Source organism: Esox lucius, chromosome 20 (genome assembly GCF_011004845.1).
Source record: "Esox lucius isolate fEsoLuc1 chromosome 20, fEsoLuc1.pri, whole genome shotgun sequence".
Lineage (NCBI taxonomy): Eukaryota > Metazoa > Chordata > Actinopteri > Esociformes > Esocidae > Esox > Esox lucius.
In genome coordinates this window covers 27030234-27053603 of record NC_047588.1, presented here as the reverse complement: position 1 = coordinate 27053603, position 23370 = coordinate 27030234, and the positions used below count along the sequence as shown (strand labels likewise).

At 41.6% G+C, this 23370-nt stretch overlaps 2 protein-coding genes across 4 annotated transcripts; one reads left to right on the top strand and one right to left on the bottom strand.

Moving 5' to 3' along the window:
- Window positions 1-2226: 2226 nt before the first annotated feature.
- On the bottom strand, window positions 2227-13360 carry si:ch1073-90m23.1 (rap1 GTPase-activating protein 2). Of its 2 annotated transcripts, none has more exons than XM_010884951.4 (19): window positions 13121-13360; window positions 12958-12990; window positions 12725-12818; window positions 12495-12530; window positions 12343-12390; window positions 11477-11674; window positions 11244-11341; window positions 11041-11119; window positions 10904-10957; window positions 10380-10463; window positions 10188-10288; window positions 9835-9964; window positions 9567-9734; window positions 3651-3722; window positions 3460-3546; window positions 3113-3268; window positions 2939-3025; window positions 2798-2823; window positions 2227-2530 (listed from the first exon to the last, which is right to left on the bottom strand). In XM_010884951.4, exons 1-19 carry the CDS (start codon window positions 13186-13188, stop codon window positions 2434-2436), a joined length of 1716 nt encoding a protein of 571 aa, XP_010883253.2. In that variant the 5' UTR covers window positions 13189-13360; the 3' UTR covers window positions 2227-2433. The 2 variants fall into 2 exon arrangements, with proteins under 2 accessions (XP_010883253.2, XP_010883255.2); XM_010884953.4 differs by having other exon boundaries at window positions 11477-11668.
- A 1685-nt stretch (window positions 13361-15045) lies between these two features.
- Window positions 15046-23347, top strand: casp2 (caspase 2, apoptosis-related cysteine peptidase). 2 transcript variants are annotated; one of them, XM_010884955.5, is made up of 11 exons: window positions 15046-15602; window positions 15735-15888; window positions 16092-16247; window positions 16859-16931; window positions 17773-17864; window positions 18693-18875; window positions 19078-19206; window positions 19295-19385; window positions 19476-19664; window positions 19906-20015; window positions 21481-23347. In XM_010884955.5, the coding sequence occupies exons 2-11, from the start codon at window positions 15736-15738 to the stop codon at window positions 21613-21615; spliced, it is 1311 nt and encodes a 436-aa protein (XP_010883257.1). In that variant the 5' UTR covers window positions 15046-15602; window position 15735; the 3' UTR covers window positions 21616-23347. The 2 variants fall into 2 exon arrangements, with proteins under 2 accessions (XP_010883257.1, XP_010883256.1); XM_010884954.4 differs by having other exon boundaries at window positions 16092-16268.
- The last annotated feature ends 23 nt before the right edge of the window (window positions 23348-23370 follow it).

The window sequence follows — 23370 nt, the reverse complement described above, 5'->3', positions numbered from 1 at the left end:
TTTATCATAGGTACACTTCAACTGTGAGAGACGGAATCTAAAACAAATATCTAGAAAATCACATTGTAAGATTTTTTTATAATTAATTAGCATTTTATTGCATGACATAAGTATTTGATCACCTATCAACCAGTAAGAATTCCGGATCTCACAGACCTGTTAGATTTTCTTTAAGAAGCCCTCCTGTTCTCCACTCATTACCTGTATTAACTGCACCTGTTTGAACTCATGACCTGTATAAAAGACAGCTGTCCACACACTCAATCAAACAGACTCCAACCTCTCCACAATGAAAATAAAAAAGATCAGAGAGCTGTGTAAGGACATCAGGGATAAAATTGTAGACCTGCACAAGGTTGGGATGGGCTACAGGACAATAGGCAAGCAGCTTGGTGAGAAGGCAACAACTGTTGGCGCAATTAATAGAAAATGGAAGAAGTTCAAGATGACGGTCAAACTCCCTCGGTCTGGGGCTCCATGCAAGATCTCACCTCGTGGGGCATCAATGATCATGAGGAAGGTGAGGGATCAGCCCAGAACTACATGGCAGGATCTGGTCAATGACCTGAAGAGAGCTGGTACCACAGTCTCAAAGAAACCCATTAGTAACACACTACGCCGTCATGGATTAAAATCCTGCAGCGCACGCAAGGTCCCCCTGCTCAAGCCAGCGCATGTCCAGGCCCGTCTGAAGTTTGCCAATGACCATCTGGATGATCCAGAGGAGGAATGGGAGAAGGTCATGTGGTGTGATGAGACAAAAATAGAGCTTTTTGGTGTAAACTCCACTCGCCGTGTTTGGAGGAAGAAGAAGGATGAGTACAACCCCAAGAACAACATCCCAACCGTGAAGCATGGAGGTGGAAACATAATTATTTGGGGATGCTTTTCTGCAAAGGGGACAGGACGACTGCACCATATTGAGCGGAGGCTGGATGGGGCCATGTATCGCGAGATCTTGGCCAACAACCTCCTTCCCTCAGTAAGAGCATTGAAGATGGGTCCAACTAAGGAGTGGCTCCGTAAGAAGCATCTCAAGGTCCTGGAGTGGTCTAGCCAGTCTCCAGACCTGAACCCAATAGAAAATCTTACATATTGAGGGGAGGGAGCTGAAAGTCTGTATTGCCCAGCGACAGCCCCGAAACCTGAAAGATCTGGAGAAGGTCTGTATGTAGGAGTGGCCCAAAATCCTTGCTGCAGTGTGTGCAAACCTGGTCAAGAACTACAGGAAACATATGATCTCTGTAATTGCAAACAAATCTTCCACCAAATTTCCCAGTGGGCGCGAGACACTGTGGCTTGTAGGTCTCTCCAAGGTTTCTGTACCAAATATTAAGTTCTGATTTTCTGATGTATCAAATACTTGCATGTGATGCATTACAATGCTAATTAATTACTTTAAAATATGGGATGGATTAGTGCACAGGGCATGGGTGACTTGCACAACTGTGAAGGCACCATTAATGCTGAACAATATATACAGGATTTGGAGTAACATATGCTGCCATTCAGACTACATATTTTTCTGGGAAGGCCTTACTTGTTTCAACAAGACAATGCCAAACCACATTCTGCACATATTACAACAGCATGGCTCCATAGTAAAAGAGTCTGGGTGCTAAACTGGCCTGCCTGCAGTCCAGACCTGTCACCCATTGAAAACATTTGATGCATTATGAACGAAAAATACAACAAAAGAGCAGCTGAAATCATATATCAAGCAAGAATGGAAATACATGTAACTTTCAAAACTACAGCAATTGGTCTCCTCAGTTCTCAAACAGTTACAGAGTGTTGTTAAAAGAAGAGGTGATGCAACACTGGTAAACATGCCCCTGTCACACATTTTTTTAAAATGTTTTGCTGGCATCAAATTCTAAATGGGCATGTATTTTTCCAAAAACAGTAACATTTCTCTGGTTCAACATTTGATATGTTGTCTTTGTACTATTTTCAGTTAAATATAGGGATAAATGACTTGCACGTCATTGCATTCTATTTTCATTTGCATTTTACACAGCATCCCAACGTTTTGGGAAACGAGGATGTATATCCATTATGTACATGTTTTTACTTGATTGGCCCCTTTTCACTATCAGAAGTGGCCTTTTTTACCCTATGGAAAAGACAGAGTTGTGACATCTGGTTTAACTGTGTATCATCTAGCATGGATAAAAGCCATCGACAAGACTGGTGTACAATGACTCGAAAAGCAAAGTTGTTCGTAAGTTTACAGTATCAATGTTTTATTAATATATGTTAAAGCATCTCAAGTCATGGATGACACATGATATAACAATGATCTACACATATTACCATTCAAAATATTCTACAATATCTGCATAATTTGCTATAATTATGTCCACATTATTTTACAACTTGTACATACAAAGCATTTAATCTTTTATTAATAAAATCTGCCCATCTGTGTGCCTATGTGTCTTCCTGGGGACTGGAGTGATCTTTGACCTCTGTAAAACCCTGGATGTCAGAGGCTGGAAGGCTGGGTCCAGGGGACTTGTAAGACTCACTGAAAGACAAAAAAGCAACATATAAAATCACTGTTTGCATGCCTGCTTTCCTGTCTGTCTATCTGACAAATTTTACCATAGTGGGTATCCTCAGAGAGAAAATAGCAAGAGAACCTATTGCCAAAATCTGTGATCGGAATAAGCCTAACACATTGCTACAAGTTAAGGAAGGCCTAATCCTGTCACCTGCAGGGGCTACCCTTGTTTAGGACAAAGACAATGAGATTATTGCATTAATGCCAATATCTCTGGCATTGTAGTTTTACCTCTCTCCATTCTTCTCTGTAGTAGCCTGGAAAGGTAGACAAAGAACAACAGGGCTGGTCAGTATTTCCCACAAATACATGAATAAGATACAAATACATCAGTAAGAAAAAAGTGACGTGCTTCCACTTCCACTGGGTTACCTTGGGCTTCTGTGGGAGCGGAACACCCCCAATCTTCCTAGGCCCTCCAAGAGTGTCAAAAGAATAACTGCGCACCCTTATAGCTCTCTGCAGCAAAGATAAAGACGATGGATGGTCCGACACCAACCCTTTTCTAATACTTGATGTGGAAAAGTTAAGAATGTCTGATAATACCTTAAAGTTTTCAATGAACCCTCCACTTCCCTCAGTCACACCCCTCACCCCCTCAGAAGAAAAGAGGGCAGAAACGGGGGGATCTCCCATCATGCACTGGGAGCGGCTGGAGAGTTCCGCCTGCAGACCCTCTAAGAGGGACGAACGAGTGCGCAGCTTATATGGAGGTGGAGGCAGTGAAAGGACGTTATTAGAGGGGGGGAGCAGAACAGATCAGTTAGAGGACAGGCATGTTGGATCATGTGTTCTGTTTCAAAGAAACACACCTGAACGTTTCTTTGGATTTATTACACGTAATGTCTTAAGCACAACTGTTCATAGTCAAAATGACATTGTTCTGTGGCTACCTCCAGTCTACTGAACCTCTCAGCCTTATAGCAAGAGATCTCTGCATTGATCAGCTTGGTCAGCAGGAACTCCCTCAACAGGGATTTCTGGAAGAGGGGGCAATATGGAGAGACAGGTTTAAAAAAAATCATAGTCTTTTTGCATGTGAACAAGTTCAAGATGTCCAAAATAAGATACGAATTCTACTTACATGTGTGAAAATAGGAGGATCAGGAAGAGCAGGACCAAAGGGAGGTACATCTTCTCTGGCTGTCACAGACACCTGCAAACATGTCCACTTTCAGCTATAATTCATTGACATTCTATTTTTCTATCTCTCTCACTTTTTAAGAATTCTCTGCAATTTTTTAAAAGGGCCCACAATTAACTATTTCACTGTTCATCTACACTAAATAATTAAATAATAAATAACTAAATAATTTTAGTTTATTTCAGTGACAATAACTACAGTGATAAACTACTGGAAAAAAAATGAAACTGTATTTCAACATCAACACTACAGTTCAAAAGTTTGGGGTCACTTAGAAATGTCTTTATGTTTCATGAAAATATACATGAAATGTATTTTAATGGTAAATAGCAAAATAAATAGGAAATACAGTAATTGACAATGTTAGAAATAATGCTTTTTAGTTGAAACTGTGTCCTTCAAACATTCTTTGAATTTGTCACAGAATCCACCATTTGCAGAAATTACAGCCTTGCAGACCTTTGGCATTCTAGTTGTCAATTTGTTGAGGTAATCTAAAGAGATTTCACGCCATGTTTCCTGAGGCACCTCCCACAAGTTGGATTGGCTTGATGGGCAATTCTGATAGAGTCAAGCTGCTCCCACAACCGATCCGAAGACTGTGCTGGCCACTCCATTATAGACAGAAACCAGCTGACTGTTTCTTCCATAAATAGTTCTTGCATAGTTTGGAGCTGTGCTTTGGGTCATTGTCCTGTTGTAGGAGGAGATTGACTCCAATCAAGTGCTGTGCACAGGGTATGACATGGCATTGCCAAATGGACTGATAGCCTTCCTTCTTCAAGATCCCAGTGTAGCTTGTCGGTCTGTGTTTGGTGTCAGCCATATGTTTCGTTGTTCTGTCTAGTTGTGTAGTGTTTCTTTTGTTATAGTATAATTGTATTAAATGTCCTCTGTTCTCCCTGCGCTTGTGTACTGCCTCATCAACTGTTTTATCTGTGTAGTGTGTGGTACACAACATAAGCAGATCTTCAGTTTCTTCGCAATATCTCACATGGAATAGACTTCATTTCTCAGAACAAGAATAGCCTGACGAGTTTCAGAAGAACATTATTTGTTTCTAGCCATTTTGAGCCTGTAATTGAACCCACAATTGCTGATGCTCTAGATACTCAAGCTGGTGCTCTAAATACTCTTTAATCAGCATTGCAGGTTTGATTACAGCTGTGCAGCTATATTTGAACACAGGTTTTCTTATGATCACATAGCCTTTTAAAAGTATACATTTGGATTAGCAAAGGAAACAAGGACATTTCTAAGTGGCACCACACTTATGAATGGTAGTGTATACATACGGCTCTGGAAAAAAAACACCACTCCTAATCTTTCTTAAATCAGCATCTCTACATGTATGGCAGCCATTCCATTCTGTCTGTTAAATGAGGCACACCTCATTTTACTTAATGAGGTACTGATTAGGTGATTACCTGAACCAAATATAATTTAACAAGGAAAAGTATAAAAACCACTGTTGTAGTCATCACTATCCTCTTGCAATAGACCAACTGGATGGCAAAAACAGTGCAAGTAGTACCTCAAAGGTAATTTGAATAAAAAAATAACTATTCAGCATGACAAAAGAGATGAGAAGAAAAGCTTTGAGTGAGGAAAAGAAGGGTTCAATTCTGGCTTTACTGGCAGAGGGATACAGTGAGCGTCAGGTTGCTTCCATCATGAACATTTCAAAGATGGCAGTTCATAAGAACAAGGTCAAGCAACAGATATTGGGGACAACAAAGTTACAGACTGGCCGAGATGACGTCAACTCATTCAAATGTCACTCAAAAACCATAGGATTACATCAAGTGACCTACAAAAAGAATGGCAAACAACAGCTGGGGTGAGGTGAACGGCGAGGACGGTTCGAAACAGGCTCCTAGGGGCAGGGCTGAAGCCCTTCATCAATGAGAAGCAAAGAAGAGCCAGGCCGAAGTTTACAAAAGACCATAAGGATTGGACCGTAGAGGAATGGAGTAAGGTCAGCTTTGTCCAACGCCTGGTCATCTAATGGTTAGATGGAGACTTGGAGAGACCTACAAGCCACAGTGCCTCGCGCCCACTGGGAAATTTGGTGGAAGATCAGTGATGATCTGGGGATCCTTTAGCAAGGCTGGAATCGGGCTGGTTTTTTTCTTTGTGAAGGACACATGAATCAAGGCAAGTAGTAAAAGGTTATCCTGGAACAACACCTGCTTTCTTCTGCTCTGACAATGTTTCACAACTCTGAGAATAGTTTTTTCCAGCAGGACAATGCTCCATGCCACACAGCCAGGTCAATCAAGGTGTGGATGGAGGACCACCAGATCAAGACTCTGTCATGGCCAGCCCAATCTCCAGACCTGAACCCCATTGAAAACCTCTGGAATTTGATCAAGAAGAAGATGGATGGTCACAAGCAATCAAACAAAGCTGATCTACTTTTTTGTGCCAGGAGTGGCATAAAGTCACTCAACAGCAATGTAACAGACTGGTGAAAAGCATTCCAAGACAGACTGGTGAAAAGCATGCCAAGACGCATGAAAGCTGTGATTAAAAATCTGGGTTATTCCACCAAATATAGATTTATTCCTAAGTTAAAACATTAGTATTTTGTTGTTGAAAAATGAATATGAATTTGTTTTTTTTGCAATCTTTTTTGGTTATTTTGACCAGTTGTTGTTTTCTACAAATAAATACTCTAAATGACAATACATTTATTTGGAATTTGTGTGTAATATTGTCAGTAGTTTATAGAAAAAAACAAAAATGTTCATTTTACTCAAACACATATAATTGAATAATAAAACCAGAGAAACTGATCATTTTGTAGTGGTCTCTTTATTTTTTCAGGAGCTGTATATATACTCACCTAAAGGATTATTAGGAACACCATACTAATACTGTGTTTGACCCCCTTTCACCTTCAGAACTGCCTTAATTCTACATGGCATTGATTCAACAAGGTGCTGAAAGCATTCTTTAGAAATGTTGGCCCATATTGATAGGATAGCATCTTGCAGTTGATGGAGATTTGTGGGATGCACATCCAGGGCACGAAGCTCCCGTTCCACCACATCCCAAAGATGCTCTATTAGGTTGAGATCTGGTGACTGTGGGGGCCATTTCAGTACAGTGAACTCATTGTCATGTTCAAGAAACCAATTTGAAATGATTCGAGGATGGGTGGATGGGTACATGGTGGTCATAAAGGGATGGACATGGTCAGAAACAATGCTCAGGTAGGCCTATTTGTAGTGGAGATGAGTGGTACCCGGTGGGGTCTTCTGCTGTTGTAGCCCATCCGCCTCAAGGTTGTGCGTGTTGTGGCTTCACAAATGCTTTGCTGCATACCTCGGTTGTAACGAGTGGTTATTTCAGTCAAAGTTGCTCTTCTATCAGCTTGAATCAGTCGGCCCATTCTCCTCTGACCTCTAACATCAACAAGGCATTTTCAGCCACAGGCCTGCCGCATACTGGATGTTTTTCCCTTTTCACACCATTCTTTGTAAACCCTAGAAATGGTTGTGCGTGAAAATCCCAGTAACTGACCACACCCCTAAATGCATTGAAGCAACTGCCATGTGATTGGTTGATTAGATAATTGCATTAATGAGAAATTTAACAGGTGTTCCTAATAATCCTTTAGGTGAGTGTATATGTACTGTTTTTTTTAAGTTAAGTGTGATTAAAACACATTTTTCTTTACAGTAATGACCTGGGAGCCATTGGGGTTAACTGTCTTAACCCTCAGAAACTGACCAAGGGTTTTTCACGTTGTCGGCCCAGTGATTAGAACTGGCCCAAAACTTTAGCCCAATTATTGGCCCAACTAACAGGATTCCCTGCCACCCCGAATTATGTTGAATTTCTACAATAGAAACATAATCAGATTATCAACATTGTAATGTATCTACTATTAATTTATCTACAATAAATATTTTGTCTTACATCCAGGGTTTAACCAAGCCCAACTCTGCAATGAGTAACCATATTTTATTTGTCAAATATCTGCAATTATATTATATAGGATTCTAGGATTTAAACCTTCATCAACAGCTTTTTATACCAAGGCTGAACAGCAATCCTGTTTCCAAAAAAAGGGGATGCTGCATCAAATGCAAATAAAAACAGAATGCAATGATGTGCCAATCATTTATCCCTATATGTAATATAAAATAGTTCAAAGACAACATATTAAATGTACTGTTTTTGGAAAAATATATGCCCATTTTGAATTTGATACCAGCAACACGTTTAAAAAAAGGTGGGACAGGGGCATGTTTACCACTGTGTTGCTTCACCTATTCTTTTAACAATTCTCCTTAAGCATTTCGTAACTGAGGAGACCAATTGCTGTAGTTTTGAAAGTGAAATGTATTCCCATTCTTGCTTGATATAGGATGTCAGCTGATCAACATTTCGGGGTCTTTCCCCTTTGTCGTATTTTTCATTTCATAATGTGCCAAATGTTTTCAATTGAGGACAGGTCTAGACTGCAGGCCAGTTTAGCACCCAGACTCTTTTACTACAGAGCCATGCTATTGTAATAAGTGCAGAATGTAGTTTGGCATTGTCTTGCTGAAATAAGCAAGGCCTTCCCTGAGAAAGACATTGTCTGGATGGCTGCACATGTTGCTCCAAACCTGTATATATTGTTCAGCATTAATGGTGCCTTCACAGATGTGCAAGTCACCAAGCCATGTACACTAATGCACCTCCATAGCTTCAGGGATGCTGGCTTTTGAACTGTGCGCTGATAATAAGTGGGATGGTCCCTCTCTTTAATCTGGAGGACACAGTGTCCATGTTTCCCAAAAATAATTAAAAATGTGGTTTTCAGAAGTGTTTCTGAGCCCAAGCAGTGATGTCCACTACAGAATTGTGTCTGTTTTTAAGGCAGTGCCGCCTGAGGGCACAAAAATCACAGCTATCCAAAACTGGTTTTCGGCCTTGTCCCTTGGGTACAGGGATTTCGTCGGATTCTCTGAAACTCTTAATGATATTATGTACCGTAGATCATTAGATTCCCAAACTTTTTGCCATTTTACGTTGAGAAACACTATTTTTAAATTGATGCACCATATGCCTGCGCAGTCTTTCACAGAGTGGTGAACCCCACCCCATCTTTGTTCTGAAAGAATCAACCTATCTGGGATGCCCTTTTTATACCCAATCATATTACTGACCTGTTGCCAATAAACTTAATTTTCTTTTTAGCATTAAACAACTTATCCAGTCTTGTTGCCCCGTCTCAAAGTTTTTGAAACGCGTTGCTATTCAAAGTGGGCATTTATTTTTCAAGAAATAATAACATTTCTCATTTCAACTTTTGATATGTTGTCTTTGTACTACTTTCTGTTGAATATAGGGTTTAAATGATTTCCACATCATTGCATTCTGTTTTTCTTTACCTTTTACACAGCGTCCCCACATTTTTGGACACAGGGTTGTGAAAATAATACATATTTGGTAGATGTCATTTAAAATCTTTATGTGATAATTAATATGCTGGATTTATTTTACAAATTAATTAACAAATGAAATGATTTATTATTTACTACCACATGCAAAGGCTGCAGGTCTGTGGAATCGTATTATTGTAATGTAATAAATTGCTATATTTAAAACTGCATGAATCACTTCATTCTTTGATGTACTTTGATTCTTATCTCATCTGAAACCCAGGTAATGTGTTTACACTATTAGATGAAGCACCATAATGAAATATTATATTGTAAGAAGTATAAAAACAAACACGACGTCGGTTAGAATTCAACATTCTGAGTGGCTAAGTAGCCAAAGTTCAGATTTCGTGGTGCGCATTGGGAACGTATCAGTACCTCTATTACTTTGTTCATCTTCCATCCTCCATCTCACCTGGAACACCCCTTCTCCTCCTTCCTCCCCCTCTCCCTTCCTCACCCTCCGGACCACTAGGAAACAGTGCAGGAAGTGCGAGCTGATGACATCAGAGAGAAAAGGGGTGTTGCCCTCCTGATAAACAACAGCAACAATGTCGTTGCCAATGTGTCTCTTCCTCTGGAGCTGTGGTAAAGAATGAGCAGCATTTAAATGGGCGTTATTACACCTGGACTGAAGGGATTGGCTGTGGGTGAAGAATGTAAAGGACATTATTATAACTGACCTGTTGTGCATCTCCCTCTGTGAAAGGCAATTTGGTGGCCACATGGAACATTATCTCTCTGCCATGGAAGGAAGTGAACACTGCATCACTTCCAGTCTGGCCGTGACACACATCTAAACCTCCTCGGAACCTGAGAGTGAGAAAGTTGAGAGAATTAGGTAGGGAAAGAGAGAATGAGTGAAATAGAGAGTGGAGAGACAAAAAGAAGAGGTAGCAGGAAAAAGGGGGTACCAGTCAGCTGCTAGCTTTTTCTGTAATTATCTATTACAATGTCAGATTTCTGTAATTATCTATTGCAATATCAGATTTCTGTAATTTCTCCAAAATGTCTATTGAATGCTACTGTACATTACCCAGTAAACCCTTGGAGTGTGACTGTCTCTCCCAAAATAGAGAGAAATTCTTGAAACTCTTCACTCTCCTCATTGTTATAGAGTATGTCCTCCTCTGTCAACTGTTAAAGATAGACAGGACATGTGAGAGGTAAAGTACAACTGAGTTCTTTAATGCAGCACTGTATTTGTCCCATGTATGGCCTAGATTACCTGTCCCTCTCTCTGGTACAACACACCAAACTTGAAATTCTGAGACACTCTGTGTTCATCAAACGCTGTTATAAGATCTGGTGCCTGAAAGACCAAGAGGGGAAGGAAGGAAGAAAGAAGCAAAGCAGGGTAGAGAGTGAGGGACAGGGAGATAAAGGGGGAAGGAAAAGGGCTTGTTGTTTTGTAATAACTGTCTCTGGTTTTGTAGGTCATTCTGTACCATGCCTACCTAAAGCATTTCAGTGTACCATACCTGCCTAAAGCATTTCAGTGTACAATGCCTGCCTAAAGTATTTCAGTGTACCATGCCTACCTAAAGCATTTCAGTGTACAATGCCTGCCTAAAGCATTTCAGTGTACCATGCCTGCCTAAAGCATTTCAGTGTACCATGCCTGCCTAAAGCATTTCAGTGTACCATGCCTGCCTAAAGCATTTCAGTGTACCATGCCTGCCTAAAGCATTTCAGTGTACCATGCCTGCCTAAAGCATTTCAGAATGTGTGTGTGCAGTTCAAGGATGGTACCTTGAGATAACTGACCACATCAAATCGAGGTACGGTCACACTTTCGCAAAGCATCTGAGAAGGACAAGTGTTCTGGGTCAGTTTGATTTGATAACGTACAGTAAAGGTAAAGTTATCCATCAGTGAGAAATGGGTACCTTGGCTAGCTCCACAGCTGAAGGAATGTTTGGGAACAGAGACACTGAGAAAACTCCATGCATAGAGCATTCCTTAATTCTATAATTGAAAAACAGTAATACCTGTTATTTACATGTGTTTCAAGACATTCATTCAATCACTGGAATTCCATAACTGATGTGCAACACTGATAACAGGGATATTACAATGCTGTCTTCATCACCTCAGTATTACTCTTAGCCTATTCTCTTCTTCCTCCAAACAGACGGAGAGAACAAGGGGTCCCAGGGAGGGGTCCACTGCCGTGAACGAGTGGTGATACTGATGCAGGAGAGAGAAAGAGAGAGAGCAAGCTTAAACCTTCAAATCGTTTAGAGTACTATGAATTTTGTGATCTTGAATCATAATCCTATAATCTAATTAATACAATAGAACTTTGGGCGGTACTGTACAAACCCGTGAGCGGAAGAACTCCTGGTAGTATTTGGCTTCACTGTCTCTCTCCATTATGTCATAACTCTCTGGCTGTAGTCCGTAATGAGAGGATGTGGGACTGGTCTCAGCGAACTTCTCCAGCGGGGGGTCTATCCAGTAACCACCCAATTTTGGAGGTAGGATCAGCGGAAGGTCACCACCGATCTTCAAAAGCTGAGACTTTAAAAAGGTTACGGTTTAAAAGTCATTGGTTTATCCAGTTTACAAAAGATATCAGGAATGCCCTATGAATCAGAATTCTGTTTGAATTCATAGGGCATTCCAGAATTATTGGACAACCTGGAAAAAAATTTTGAAAAATTCTATACCATATGACATTGTTGTTTATCGACTTGATCAATGTGCCTGAAAATAGATGGTTCTTTTCAGGCATAGGCCTACAGAAGTTGTCTAATTTATGAAGGTCAACAACAGCTTCTGTTATCTCTCAATAGAAAGAAAAGGTACCAATAGTGGTTACTCAGGTTTTTGTTAAGAAAAAGCATTTCTTGACTAAGAATTTCTTTTTTTTCGTATTATTTTATCGGAATGGTTAGATTGTTATTATATTCTGAGACTAAGCTGATGAACAACAATGCATTTTTGTCACTGACCTTTTGACTCATTGATAGCAAGTGGTCCAATGACTATGGAAGGCCCTGTACGTGTTGTCATGGTTGCATCAGCATGCTAAATGAGTTTTACGCCTGCTGTTATGGGTGTTATTACTGTTCTGACATTAGTGTTTAGGGAACTTAATGTCTGTGAGAATACTGCACTGTTAATATCATCAGCATACACTTGTGTGCACACAAATGTGGTGGTTTTGTTTGAGAGGAAAGACTCACTCTCAAAGGCGGTGGGAATGCACAGCGCTGTTCATCTAGTCTACTGCCCTGTTTACGGAGAGAAGGTGATAGTAACTGAGTTATTGACTGTCTGGATAGACTGGCTGGATAGAGACTACACTGATCTGTCAGGGGGAGGACTGCACACTCACCTGCAACTTCTCAATGATCTCAAACAGCTCTGTTACCTTGCATGGAAAACACAGACAAACAGACGGACAGAGAAAATAAGTGCAAGGAGGAACAGAGAGAAAGAGGAACAACGTAAGACAAACACAGAAGCAGGAGGATTAAGGGAGACATAATTAGTCATGATCCGGTCAAATCATATCGATATAATGATGATATACAGTGTTGCCATGTGATGGAGCAGGCCTTTCACCTTCTGGTTGTTGCCGGTAGAGAGTAACGGTTTGGACTCGCTGGTTGGGGAGTCTAGAATATCCAGAATGCTGTGTTCTAAAGGTTCAGGTTTGCTGCAACAGGTGGAATGACATAGCAAAATGATATAACCTATCAGTTTCTCCATCGAATACAAGTAAGAATCAACTGCTGAATCCAGTGCTAAATGACCAGCATGACTGAAGGTAAAGAATATTATAAGGTTTTACTCACGTCATCTCATTCTCACATATGAACTTGTCCACACTATAAACAAGGAGTCAACGTGTTAAGTCCAAGTCAACATGTTGCATGAAACGAAAGGAATACTCTCATGAGCAACATTGGTCACTCAAAACATTTTACGAATCATTTCTCAACATTTTGATTGCCTCACCCTCCGTATGCTCCAAAAGTGAAACTTCTCTTTCTGGAGATGAACTTCTCGTTTCTCTCTCCCTCCATTGTTCGATGGGTGCCTGAGTGTGCCAGTGCTCCAGCCACAGTGTCGATGAGAGCTGCTTAGGGATGAATTAATTCAGTCTCTCGCTCCCCTCCCTCTCGTTCTCCCTGCCCCCTGCCTCACTCATTTAATCTCCCTACTTCCTTCCCTCTCTCCTGCTGTCAGCCAGACCGGCAACATTAACCCACCGGTGGCCACAGGCCACACACTGATGGACGGCTGCCCACCGTGACCCTCGAATGACACGGACGAACGCAGAGGCAGTGGGGCCAACGGGAATCAGGATGGCACTGTGCTCTGTGGAATACAGGTGGTTGGTTCTCAGACTGGCTGTTGTTTAAGAGAGGCGTATAAATAAACACATGACAGGTTTTCTTTAGACCCCGCTACCCTTTGAGTCTGTAAAGTCATCAATTATTGACAGCCCATACTGACAGAGGAGTGGGAGAGAGGGGGAGAGAAGGGGTGGGCGTGGAAGGGGGGGGGGGGGGGGGGGGGGGCGTGGAGGATGGCTGACAGTCGAGAGGAGGGGAGGGGGTGACTGAGGGTGGGGGGACACTGGGGTGAGGGAGGAAGGTTGTTGAGGACCGTTGAGAGGGGGGAGGAGGAAAGGCGAGTGCTGAGAATGGGTGGCAGTGGAGAGGAGGGAGGTTGTTGCAGATGGTTGAGATGGGGGGGGGTGTTGAAGATGGTTGAGATGGGTGGGGGGGGTGTTGAAGATGGTTGAGATGGGTGGGGGGGGTGTTGAAGATGGTTGAGATGGGGGGGGTGTTGAAGAGTTAAGAGTGGAATAGAGAGAACGGAGTGTTGAAAAGTTTACTAATGAATGCAGCAGCTGTTAGGTGGTTACAACAACAATAATCAATTACATTGGGCAACTCTGATGCCAGTGGAGGGGAGGGGCATTAGGGATACGTGGGAATGAGAGGAGGGAATTGGCAATGCAATGATAAATGCATTGTTTAGTGGTGATGAGGGTTTACAAAATGGAAGGGGTGGAATGTTTAGAAAATATATTTGTACTATATCTTTAACCATTAGGGGCTTGTTTAAAGTGAAATAAGCTTTCAACCTCTGGTCCAAAAATATATATATTACAACAAATCCTATAGTATTCTTTTAGGGATTTTCTTTTATTTAAAATGTCTACTGATTTCCAGTACAGGATTTTCATAAGAAATAATCCTATACGACGGTTCTAAATCATGACAGAAAATCCCCAATTCCTTTAAATTGTATGTGGAGGCATCTCAGGCAGGAACCAAGTGAGTTTGTCAGGAGTGAGTGTATACATTTTAATATTATTTGGTACTGACTCATGGAAATCAAATCCACAACCTTGGCATTGCCATGGTGCCGTGATATCCCACTTTACCAGATGGCACAAGTGTATTCAAAGTATTAAGCGAAAGAGGTAGGGATACAAAATAAATTTGCAATGCAATGATAAATGCATTGTTTAGGAGAAAACACTACTGTTTCTTACTGCTTCCTAGAACAGCGTAAGACTGTAATTAACTGTAAAAATATCGGAGAATGATGACTTACAGTGTATACAAATAATAATTTGTTGTATTATATCAGTATATTTTGTAGAAGAGTCAGTCGGCAGTTGATACTCTCAAACGAAATCCGTATGGAAATAGGTACCTGCTCGTTGATTCCCTATTGGTTCATTATTTACTATAAACACTGATTCAAATTCAAAATCAGATTTGATTGATACGTTAGTTTCAGTTCCAAACCACACTCTTGCTATGAAATTAGCTGACACATATTCGCCCAGTATAACGTCAATCATAGTTTTCTGAATTTTCATTGGCTGAAATCCACAGTATACATTTGACCCCTCCCACTACACTGCACTACGCGCGGAAGTTAGCTGTCGTCGAGGTTGCTAATTTGTGGAGGAAAGAAATCCAGTACAATTATTATTATTTATTTTTTTGGGAGATATGATATTGCATTAGAAGAACCCATTCAGTCATTTTCATTCTTGAATCTATCAGAAAATAATAATCCGGCGTCTTTACCACCGTGAGCAAGTTAGCAAGCTTCTACTGAAGCTACATCTGACTGTTTAGCTACGGTTGGCTGTTTTTTCACATTGTTTTGTTTTGAGAAATGCGAGATTGGTTTACATAGTTATTTATATTTCGCTGGCATTTTAAACAACCTTCTTGGGAAATGATAGTTACCTGTTTTTATACATTGTCTTTTAATTTACCATTACTCAGAATGAAAAGTTAGCTAGCTAGCTATGTCAACTTTTCCCCCCCCACTCACATTGTTAGCTAACTAGCTACACTCCAGCTGGCTGCCTGACAGCTGTTGTAATTATCATCAGCAGTGCTGTGTCTTGGAATAGGAGACCCAGTATATAAAACATTATTTCTACGCCGATTGAGGAAACAAGGTAACCCTCATCTATTACAATAGCTAATAATGAGTACTGGATCCTGTTGCGGATATGATACTTTTTGGATTTGGCCGATATAGTTGAATCGCGTCTAATTGTTAAGTCTTTTCTTGTCTTGTGTCATAATAGCATGTTGGGGGAATGTGGCATGCTAGAACGAGATAAGAGGGCGCTTCGGAGAAATTCAGTGACTCTCTGCAAAGAGATGGTGGTGGACGAGCTGTTCATTCAGTCCCTGCAAGCAGACGAAATTCTCACGGACAGCATGGCAGAAAGCATTCTGGTTTGTTGACGTGAACATTTTAAATTCCTTAGCTGTACATTATCAAGTCGGTTGACGCCTTATGACACAATTAACTTGTAAAAAAAAAAAATTGCAACATTGAAAGTGAAAAATCCACAACTTCTTGGTGTTTTTACATCATGTAATCAAATGTGATTGTTGTTATAGATTAACTTGTCTTTCACTTCTCTGTTGTTTCCCAGGCGGCGCAGATCTCCCAAAAGCGCAACTGGTGCCTGCTCTCCTTGTTGCCCAAGCGTGGTCCACATGCCTTCAGCAGCTTCTGCTCAGCACTGAAAGACACAGAACAGCATCACTTATATAACCTGCTTGCTGATTCGCCGGAGAGAGATAGCAGGGTGAGAGGCAGGGAGAGGGAGGTGAGTGGGGGCCAGACAATCCAGGCAGCCGGGTAGGCATAAAGAGAGAGGGCTGTGCATCACGCCACTATCACCCTAAGCGTAACACTGTCCAACTCCTAGATGCCTGTGACAGCTAGGGAGGGAGGGAGGGAGAGAGGGAGGGAGGGAGAGAGAGAGGGAGGTGGCGAGCCCTACAACACAGACCACCCAGGCATCAGACTACAGCGTTTCATTCACTATCAGAGAAAGGGTGAAAGAGGAGAGCGAAGTGAGCTTCGTATCAGATCCAACACAAGCTACAGGCTGCTTAATCAGGAATATGGAAAGAGAGAGAGACCTCTCATCAGTTGTTGTGAGGGAGATGGAGAGAGGGACGAGGGAGGCTGATTAGAACTAGGAGAGAGAGGGACTCGGAGAGACGTAGATGATGAGGGATGAGAATTAAGATGGTCCACACCTAACCTTACTCTGCGTTCGCTGTTCTTGTGGTCATACTGCAGATGAGAAACACCATAAAATAAGAAATACACATAGACATTTGTCAAAATGTATGTTGTATTAGTCAGTGAAAACATAGGAGTAAATACTCAATTTCCTCGGTTCTGCAGAGGTCCAAGGAATCTCCCCTCCAACTGTCCACAGAAGAGGAGGTGGTTAAAACCAAGAGAGCCAGAACACATGGTGAGTAGCCGGGCGCATTCAGTGTAACAACTGTTCCATTCACCGTGTCTGACAGTTTCTGGATGCAAATGGATTTGCCAAGGGACCATAGTCAGGGGTTATTAGTGAAAATAAAATCTTTTTTTTAAATAAAATCTTTTAATTTGTTTTGCTTGCATCACAGTCTTTGATCTGTTAATTATTTTTCTTTATTTAATGCTCCCAAATATAATTTTTTTCTATTTAGCTTTTCCAGGTTTAGTATGTTCCCTTTATCCCCATAATTTTGTTTTTTTGGGCTTTATAGCCTTGCTGGTAAGCAAAGGCTATTTTGTAGATAACATTAAAATAAGGAGGTTGTTGAAATAGCCCAATTGCTCACGCCTCTTCAGAGTACCTTCTTTTAATGTTTTGTGATAAACGTGGACCAATTCATTCATTTTCAATTAAAAAAATCCTATTATTGAATTCACGATTCTGTAATTCCATCTGCATTTTTATGGCCTCACAAACTGTGCTTGTGTAAATGAAAATCTTCCTTGACACCTTAGTAATGATATGTTACCCGCGTGTGAAGTAGTTTCTGGTATTTTTGGTGTCTAATGCTGCTTCCTATCCAGTCTCGCACCTGCAGTGACCACACCCATATGAATCATTCACAGAGCTCTAGTACAAAGGTTGTTTATGCACCATTCAAATATACCATTCACTCACCTTAAATTGTTGCCCACAATGCACCTCCCTATGAGGATCAAAAAACAGTTTTGATCTTACTCTTATAGCCATGTATGAAGTATGTTTTACTTCCCTAATATCCTGTCATTTAAAGCCGGCAGAATAATGGTGGCCTTCTGTTTTTCAGAGTCAATGGAGATATGTCTGGATGCAGACAGTCCCATCACCACGGCTGTTCATCCCACCACCCAGGAGTTTTACCTCTCTCACTGTGACCAGGTACAACTCTCCGTATGATGTCTTAAAACAGACAATGGAAAGCACCTGTCTTTGGCAGTAGATAAACCATGTCTGTGCTTACCGGTGAATCCGTTTTATTTTCAGTTCAAGCACTGTGCAAGTTACCCAAAGATTTTCCAGTGTTACGAAGCCAGTGTTTCACTGCCTTGCCATTGAATCGTCCTTGTGGCTTAATGCCGTGGCGAAGGGTTTTCTCAAACAAATGTCTCTTTTAACAGATATGGTGAGGTGAATGTAAGGGCATGGATCATATAGTTGAGCGCAGTTAATTTAGCTCCCCAAATTGCCTATTCTGCTGCTGCTTCATGTTAATTATCTGATGAATTTTGAAAAGATTAGATGAAGTTTGTAAATACGACCTTTAAGAACAACAAGGGGGAGAGCTCTTTTTAGTTCAATATATGCTAAGAAAACAGATTAAAGCATACTAAGTAATTATTATAAGATATAAACCATATGTAAATGTAATCTTTCATTTATTTTTCAAGACAATCAGCATATTTATATGGGTTATTATGTGGAATCAAGTGCTGTGAATATGCAGTACTAGTTGCTAACATTGAGTGTACAATGCTATTGTATGTGTAGAGGAGTACAAGTACCTAATTCCCAGCCTAAACCGTGGTATCAGTAACATCATGGTTTGGGGCTACATGTACAAGCGCACATTTTTGTGTGTTCTTTGTTAAATCCCACTGCTTATTGTTTTGAAGCTCAGACTGTATTTGAGGAGACGTTTATGCAGGTGTTCTCCAGTTTCTCTACATCCAGTTCTACCCACGCACATCCTCTACTTGTCTTTTTCAGTCCTACAGTATGACTTCCAGTCCCCGAGGCCTGGGCTTGGTCATCAGCAATGTGACCTTTGATCCCTGTGCTGCTCCGGATTTGGATACCCGTAAAGGAGGGGAGGTGGATGAGGAGGTGCTCAGGAAGGTCTTCACTGAGCTGGACTACATAGTGACCATCCAGAGAGACCTCACAGCTCAGGTAACACACACAGATAATAGTACAGCAACATTAACTACAATGCTGTTGGTTATATAAATGGATGTAGTAGCTGTAACCTGTGGCCCTGGCCTTGTTTGCCTCCTGACCTGTGACCTCTTGGGGTAATGCCATGGGTGCATGGAGGCTGTGAATGATTTAATGACTGACTGCTGTATGATTGGTGGGCCTGTGTCTCCGTCAGGGCATGCGGACATGCATTGAGCAGTTCAGCAGACGCCAGGAACACCAGACCGTGTCCAGCTGTGTGGTGTGTCTGCTGTCACACGGGGTAGAGGGGGCGGTCTACGGCACCGATGGACAGCTCATGGAGGTGTGTGTGTCTCCTCTTGTAGTTGGGAGTGAAACCGTTTTTCCCTCTGACAATGATTGTGATCATTTTTATTTCCCCTCTGTGTCAGTTGGACTGGGTGTTTGAGGTGTTTGACAACGCCCACTGTCCTCTACTGCAGAACAAACCCAAAATGTTCTTCATCCAGGCCTGCAGAGGAGGTGAGCTCTCTCTGTTCATCTACTCCTCTTATCCCAACTCTCCCTCACTTTGCTGTTTTCTGTCTAACAAGTCCTCCTGTCTCCCTACAGAGGAGATGGACTGTGGTGTGGAAATGTCTGACGGCCCGGAGAGGACTCAGTCTCCTGGCTGTGAACAGAGGGATGCTGGCAGAGAGGGAGAGGGGGATGGAAACGCCACGCCCACGGACGAGAGGGGGAGGCTCAGGGTCAAACTGCCGCAGCGCTCTGACATGATCTGTGGCTTTGCTTCCCTCAAAGGTGTGTGGGTGGTTGTCTGTCATATAGTGGAATGTAGGTGTGTCTTTAGGTCATGTAGTGAGGTGTGGGTGTGTCTGTAGGTCATGTAGTGGGGTGTGGGTGTGTCTGTAGGTCATGTAGTGGGGTGTAGGTGTGTCTGTAGGTCATGTAGTGGGGTGTGGGTGTGTCTGTAGGTCATGTAGTGGGGTGTGGGTGTGTCCTGCTGTGGGTGTGTCATGCTGTTTGTTTTGGTTCCTGCTAGGCACTGCAGCCATGAGGAACACCAAGAGAGGGTCCTGGTTCATTCAGGAGCTCAATTCAGCACTTCGCCTCAGAGCAAAAGACACACACCTCTCAGACATACTAGTGCAGGTAAACGTGTTCACCGACATGCACGCCAGGCATACACAAACATACAGTGGCTTCAGAAAGTGTTCACCAAGTGTTTGTTGTTTCAGACTGAATTTATGTTAATATTTGTCACACAATACCCAACAATGATAAAGCAAAAACATATTTTGGAAAACTTATTTAATGAAACTGAAAATTGGTATCTCTTGTGCAGAACTATTCTGACCCGTTATTCAGTATTTTGTAGAAGCGCCTTTGGAAGTGATCACAACTTTAATCTTCTTGGGCAGTTTCTCCCAATCTTCCTTGTAGATTCTCTTAAATTCTGTCAGATTGGATGGGCAGTGTCTGTGATCATTAGGGTTCATGTCTGGGCTTTGACTGGCTGGGAAACCCAAGGACATTCACAGACTTCTTTCGAATGCTCTCCAGCAATGTCTTGGCTGTGTGATTCAGGTCTTTGTCATGTTGGAAGATGAACCCTCACCCCTGTCTGAAGTCCTTTTCTCTCAGGTTTTCTTCAAGGAACTCTGTATTTTGCTCCGTTTGTCCTTCCCTCAAACCTGACCACTATCCCAGTCCCTGCTGCTGAGAAGCATCCCCATAGCATGATGCTCCCACCACCATGCTTCACCGTATTTACCCGGTGATGAGTGGTACAATGTTTTCACCAGACGCTGTGCTTGCCATTCAGGCTTATGTGTTGGATTTTGGCCTCATCAGACCAAGTAATCGTCCTTCAGACGGCATCCCATATTTATTTTACTCAGTTGTGGCTTCCATCTAGTCACTCTACCATAAAGGCCTGATTGATGGAGTAAGGCAGATATGGTTGTCCTTTTGGCAAGTTCTCTCATCTGTGATGAGAAACTCAGAAGCTCCGGTAGTGTTCATTGTGTTCTTGGTGATCTCCCTGACTGAGGCACTTCTTCCCTGCTTACTAAGACTAGGAAGAGTCTTGGTGGTTCCAAACTTCTTCAATTTCAAAATAAGGGGAGCTCAGTGTGCGCCTGGGAACTTTTAATGATTGGCAATTTATCTTCTTCATTTTTCCAAAGATTTTTTTCATCTCAGAGGTCTATGGAGAGTTCCTTGAACTTAATGCTTTGTTTCTTGCTCTGACATTTGTTGTGTGCTTTTCTAATCCATGTCCAATCAGTCAAATTTACCTCAGGTGGACTCCAATCAAGTTGTAGATACATTTCAAGGATGATCACAGGACTCAGTATGCATCTGAGCTCAATTTGGAATGTCACTGTAAATAGTCTCAATCCTTGTACATGAGATATTTCAGTTGTTTGTAGATTGATGGCAACAAATCTATTGAATCATTGCCAAATTAAGTCTATAACACCACAAAATGTGGGGAAAGTCAAGGGGCCTGAATACATTTGTACATCCCAAGGAACTGTGTATATACACACTACATGATCCACTATTGCAGGAATGCATTCCTTACCTCCCTCCATCCGTCCCTCCTCTCTAGGTGAATGGTCGTATTAAGGACAGGGAGGGCTATGCTCCTGGCACCCCTCACCATCGCTGTAAGGAGATGTCGGAATACACCAGCTCCCTCTGTAAAGATCTCTACCTGTTCCCCAAGTACCACCCTGAGTACTGACACACACAGATGATACACAATCCTCCCCAATGACCGATACACATTCCGACCCCGTTATTGACCCACTCCTTCTGGTGCCCTTACAATCCCACACACACACAAACCGCGTTCCAAACACTCAGAGGATTCCTTAATTTTCATTTCCTGTTCAGTTTCCCACGGACAGACATGCACTTTGTCTATCCCTTCAACAAACTCTTGGACAGGAAAATGGAACCAGTTCATGTAATTGAACATGTACTTGGTAATGGGCATAAAGCCTACTGGCGTGCAGCTATGTGTGGACTGTCCTATCAGCTAAGATTCCTTTGTGTCTATCTGTGCCAGTTTGAAATGGGATTGACGTGTCCTATGAAATCTTTTTCACTAGCTAACATCAGAGTATATTTTGATTTCTTGCTTTTTATTTCTTAACAGGAATGTTTGTGTTTGAAGATGATTATTTTTTAAAGATGTATTTTGTATGCAAATGTATTTTTATCCATATTTTTTTTGGAATCAAATCATTTTGAAATGCTTTTTTTGTAAGACTTTAAGCCCTTTTCCCTTTTTTGTATGAAAGAAGATGCTTATTTTAAAATGTGTAATAATTATATGGGAGCCCCCTGACCCAATGAAGCTATTTCTCTTTGTGCCTGCCAGGCAACTAGATGGCACTATGGAGTTACAAGCTGTTGCAGCTTTGTTGGAATTGGAGATCCACATAACACAGGGTTTCCCAACCGTCTCCCTGAAGACTGCCAGACATTTCAAATATGTTTTGTAGCCCTGTACTGACACACCTGATTCAAATAGTAAAATATTACCAAGCCACTGTACTAGTGGAGTCAGGTGTTTCACTTCAGGTCTACAACAAATATGTGAAAACTCTGGCATTGAGGGACCTCTGTTATGACCTCCACATTTTAGTATTCTGAGTCTTCCACTGAGAGACATTTGAGCAAGTAGATCTAATATTCAGAGTCTTTATCTAATCTCACTTAAGTATTATGTAAGAATTCCCATGGAACTGTAAGTTATCAATCAAATTTATCAATCAAATTTATTTATAAGTTATCTCTGGTCACTTTGACGCCAAAGTCCTTTGTAGGCACTTGTGTAAGATGAGTTTTCCTAACCTTAGCGGTGACCCTGACCATTCATTCCTGACCTGGCCAGCCCACAGTTGGACTGGTGGGTGGTGTGTCTCTGACTTCGACACCATCATCCCTCCACCCCCCTTCAGAATAATAAATGGTTTCCCCTTTGTAGAAATGATTGAATTTACGAGATGGATCCATATGGATGTTTAAAGATTGATGGGTTGTTTTGTTTTTCTAAAGCAGCCATCTCTTATATCAATATGCAATATTCCATTGAAATGTGCCACATGAAAGATGTAATATGTTTTGTATTTACAGTACTTGTTAGTTGGAAAATATTTCCCCTTCAATTGTAAACGGCAATATTGATGTTTCCAAATGAATCGTGTTGTTGGATTTCAGCAGTGTTGTAGTGAGGAGTGATTTGACGGGAACAGTCTGGATGGTGCTCTTGACCAATGAAACACCGGAAGTAGGTTTTATGCTGACGTAGGCCATCCTTGATGTTCTGTGTGAGGTACTAAAGAATGGAACAGTTACTGCCATAAGCAAAGAAGATGCAGGTGGAGGTGGGAAGATGGCTGTTTTTTCATGTCCAAAACAGTACTGCCAAATATTCCAGAAAATAAAGGCTGTTTTTCTATCAGGTATGTTGTGTTTACATGCAGTAAGT

Bases quoted from the DNA above. Each gene is read 5' to 3' on its own strand.
- casp2 (XM_010884954.4), top strand. From the start codon at position 15,736: ATGTTGGGGGAATGTGGCATGCTAGAACGAGATAAGAGGGCGCTTCGG. The intron at 19,207-19,294 runs GTGTGTGTGTCT...CCTCTGTGTCAG, and splicing joins CCGATGGACAGCTCATGGAG to TTGGACTGGGTGTTTGAGGT. The intron at 19,386-19,475 runs GTGAGCTCTCTC...GTCTCCCTACAG, and splicing joins CATCCAGGCCTGCAGAGGAG to AGGAGATGGACTGTGGTGTG.
- si:ch1073-90m23.1 (XM_010884951.4), bottom strand. From the start codon at position 13,188: ATGGAGGGAGAGAGAAACGAGAAGTTCATCTCCAGAAAGAGAAGTTTC. The intron at 12,391-12,494 runs GTGAGTGTGCAG...CTCCGTAAACAG, and splicing joins AGATCATTGAGAAGTTGCAG to GGCAGTAGACTAGATGAACA. The intron at 9,735-9,834 runs GTCAGTTATAAT...TCTTTACCACAG, and splicing joins CAGAGGGAGATGCACAACAG to CTCCAGAGGAAGAGACACAT.